The 3,120-nt window shown below is 42.2% G+C and overlaps 1 protein-coding gene across 1 annotated transcript; it reads left to right on the top strand.

Annotated features, from left to right (window-relative positions):
- LOC107647119 lies at positions 1,058-2,875 on the top strand. Its single transcript, XM_016351240.1, has 3 exons — positions 1,058-1,193; positions 2,190-2,547; positions 2,656-2,875. Exons 1-3 carry the CDS (start codon positions 1,058-1,060, stop codon positions 2,873-2,875), a joined length of 714 nt encoding a protein of 237 aa, XP_016206726.1.

Genomic DNA, 3,120 nt, shown 5'->3' with positions numbered 1-3,120 from the left:
TATGCTTATCTTGAGGACAATCAAAAGCTCCCGGTGATTATTGCAAAGGAGCTTACTTTTCAACAAGAGGAGCATTTGCTTAGTGGGCTGAGAAGACATAAGAAAGCTATTGGGTGGAGTTTGGCGGACATAGTAGATTTAAGCCCTCAAGTCTGTGAGCACCGCATATTTCTAGAGGAGGGAGCAAGGCCTATCCGTCAACCTCAAAGGCGGTTGAACCCTACCATTTTAGAAGTTGTGAAGAAGGAAGTGACCCGACTGCTCGAAGCCGACATCATCTATCCAATCTCGGATAGTGAATGGGTTAGCCCAATACAGGTGATTCCGAAGAAGTCTGACATCACAACAGTGAAGAATGAGCATGGAGAACTCATGGCTACAAGAGTGCAAAATTCCTGGAGGGTGTGCATTGACTACAGGTGCTTGAACCAGGCCACTCGCAAGGATCACTACCAACTTCCTTTCATCGATCAAATGTTTGATCGCCTGTCAGGTAAATCACACTACTATTTTCTAGATGGTTATACTGGTTATTTTCAAATCCATATTGCTCCAGAAGATAAGGAGAAAACAACTTTACATGCCCTTTGGAACGTATGCATATAAGAGAATGCCTTTTGGCTTATGTAATGCACCGGCTACGTTTCAAAGGTTCATGATGAGTATCTTCTCAGATCTTCTTGAGCATTGTATAGAAGTTTTTATGGATGACTTTAGTGTCTATGGTGATTCCTTTGACCTTTGTTTGGATAGTCTAGCTAGAGTATTAGAAAGGTGTGTTAGTTCAAATCTTGTGCTTAATTTTGAAAAATGTCATTTTATGGTAAAGCAAGGTATTGTTCTAGGACATGTTGTTTCTAATACTGGTATATCTGTTGATCCTGCAAAGGTAGATGTTATTTCTGATTTACCTTACCCCTCCTCCGTGAGGGAAGTCCGTTCCTTTCTTGGTCATGCAGGTTTCTACCGGCGTTTTATCAAGGACTTCAGTAAGGTTGCATTGCCTTTGTCCCGACTATTGCAGAAGGACATAGAGTTTGAGTTGAGTGAAGACTGCATGGAGGCATTTGACAAGCTGAAGATTGCCTTGACCCACGCTCCTATTGTGAGAGAGCCTGACTGGAGTAGGCCGTTCGAGATCATGTATGACGTATCCAACTATGCGGTAGGAGCGACGCTGGCTCAGCGCGAAGGTAAAGACCCATATATTATTGCCTATGCTTCTAAACGTTTAGATGGTGCCCAGTCTAATTATACTACCACTGAAAAGGAACTTTTAGCTATTGTTTTTGCTTTGGATAAATTCCGAGCTTATTTACTTGGAACTAAAGTGGTAGTATATTCAGACCATGCGGCTTTGAAATATTTGTTAGCTAAGAAAGAGTCAAAACCAAGGTTAATCCATTGGATATTGTTATTGCAAGAGTTTGATTTAGAGATCAAAGATAGGAGTGGTTTCCAGAATTTGGTGGCGGACCACTTAAGTCGCCTAGAACATATTAAAAGTGACTCCACTCCTATCAATGATGCATTTCTACTTGATAGCTTACAAGCAATATCTAAGGTGGTTCCTTGGTATGCACCCATAGCTAATTATTTGGTTAGTCGTACCTTTCCTCCTAATTTTTTTAAGCATCAAAAGGACAAGCTCAAAAGCGAGTCCAAGTACTACAAATGGGATGCCCTTATTTGTGGAGATGTGGGGCTGACCAAATAATTAGAAGGTGTGTGCCACAATCCGAATTCCAGTTAATTTTAGAGGTCTGCCACTCTTCTGAGAGTGGTGGACACTTTGGTTCTCAAAGAACTGCTAGAAAAATTTTGGACTGCAGATTTTGGTGGCCCACACTTTTTAAGGATGCTAATTTTCTGTGACTCTTGCCCCCAATGCCAAAGGTTTGGAAATATATCCAAAAGGGATAAGATGTCCCAACAACTTATGTTGTTTTGTGAAATTTTTGATGTTTGGGGTATTGACTTCATGGGTCCATTTCCAAACTCCAATGGTTTCTTATACATTTTGTTAGTTGTTGACTATGTTTCTAAATGGGTGGAAGCAATTCCTACCCGTACTGATGATGCTAACGTTGTCGTTTCTTTTATTCAAAATAATATTATTTGTTGCTTTGGATCACCACGAGCAATCGTGAATGATCAAGGCTCTCATTTTTGTAATAGAAGAATGACAGGTTTGCTGAAGAAATATTGCATCATTCACAAGGTGGCGACGGCTTACCATCCCCAAACCAATGGGCAAGCCGAGGTGTCTAACAGAAAGATAAAGTGCATACTGGAGAAGATTGTCAAGCCTCATAGAAGAGACTGGATCTCTAGGCTTGGAGATGCGCTTTGGGCTTATCGGACAGCTTACAAGACACCCATCGGCATGAGTCCGTTCCGCCTGGTCTACGGAAAGGCTTGTCACCTTCCGGTGGAGTTGGAATACAAAGCTTACTGGGCGGTGAAGGAATGCAACTTAGGATTGGGGGGAGCCAGGATTGAAAGGAAATTGCAACTACAGAAGTTGGAGTGCCTTCGACTGGAACCGTATGAGAACTCAAGGCTCTAGAAAGAGAGGGTGAAGGCGGTGCATGATAAGAACATCAAGAGAAGAGAGTTTAGAGCTGAGAATTTAGTCCTCCTCTATAACTCAAGGTTGAGACTAATGCCAGGCAAGTTGAGATCAAGGCGAGAAAGACCTTATAGGGTGGAGAAGGCTGAGCCATATGGGGTCTTCTACTTGAGTCACCCTTCAAGCCCCACCTTCTTCAAATTCAATGGCCACCATTTGAAGCTGTATCACGGTGAAAAGATGAAGAACAACAAGGAGCTGGAGATCTTCCTCTTGACGGATCCAGCAAGGGAAGAGGACTAAGCTTATGGACCATCTAACTTAAGTACGTTAAAGAAAAGTGCTAGGTGGGAGACAACCCACCATGGTATGATCTTCCTTTTTATTCCTTCTACTTTATGTATGCCTGTGTTAATTTTCATGTTTACTTTTACTTGGAATTATTTTTATAAAAAAAACAAAAACAAAAGCCTGCCACGCGTGTGCATGCCTGACGCGCACGCGTGAGATTGCGGACAGGCGTCATGCTAAAACGATGCCTGAATGAC

The sequence above is a fragment of the Arachis ipaensis genome, chromosome B06, assembly GCF_000816755.2.
Source record: "Arachis ipaensis cultivar K30076 chromosome B06, Araip1.1, whole genome shotgun sequence".
In the NCBI taxonomy this organism is placed as follows: Eukaryota; Viridiplantae; Streptophyta; class Magnoliopsida; order Fabales; family Fabaceae; genus Arachis; species Arachis ipaensis.
Note: the sequence above shows the minus strand (reverse complement) of the source record. Positions and strands in the feature narration are given on the sequence as shown.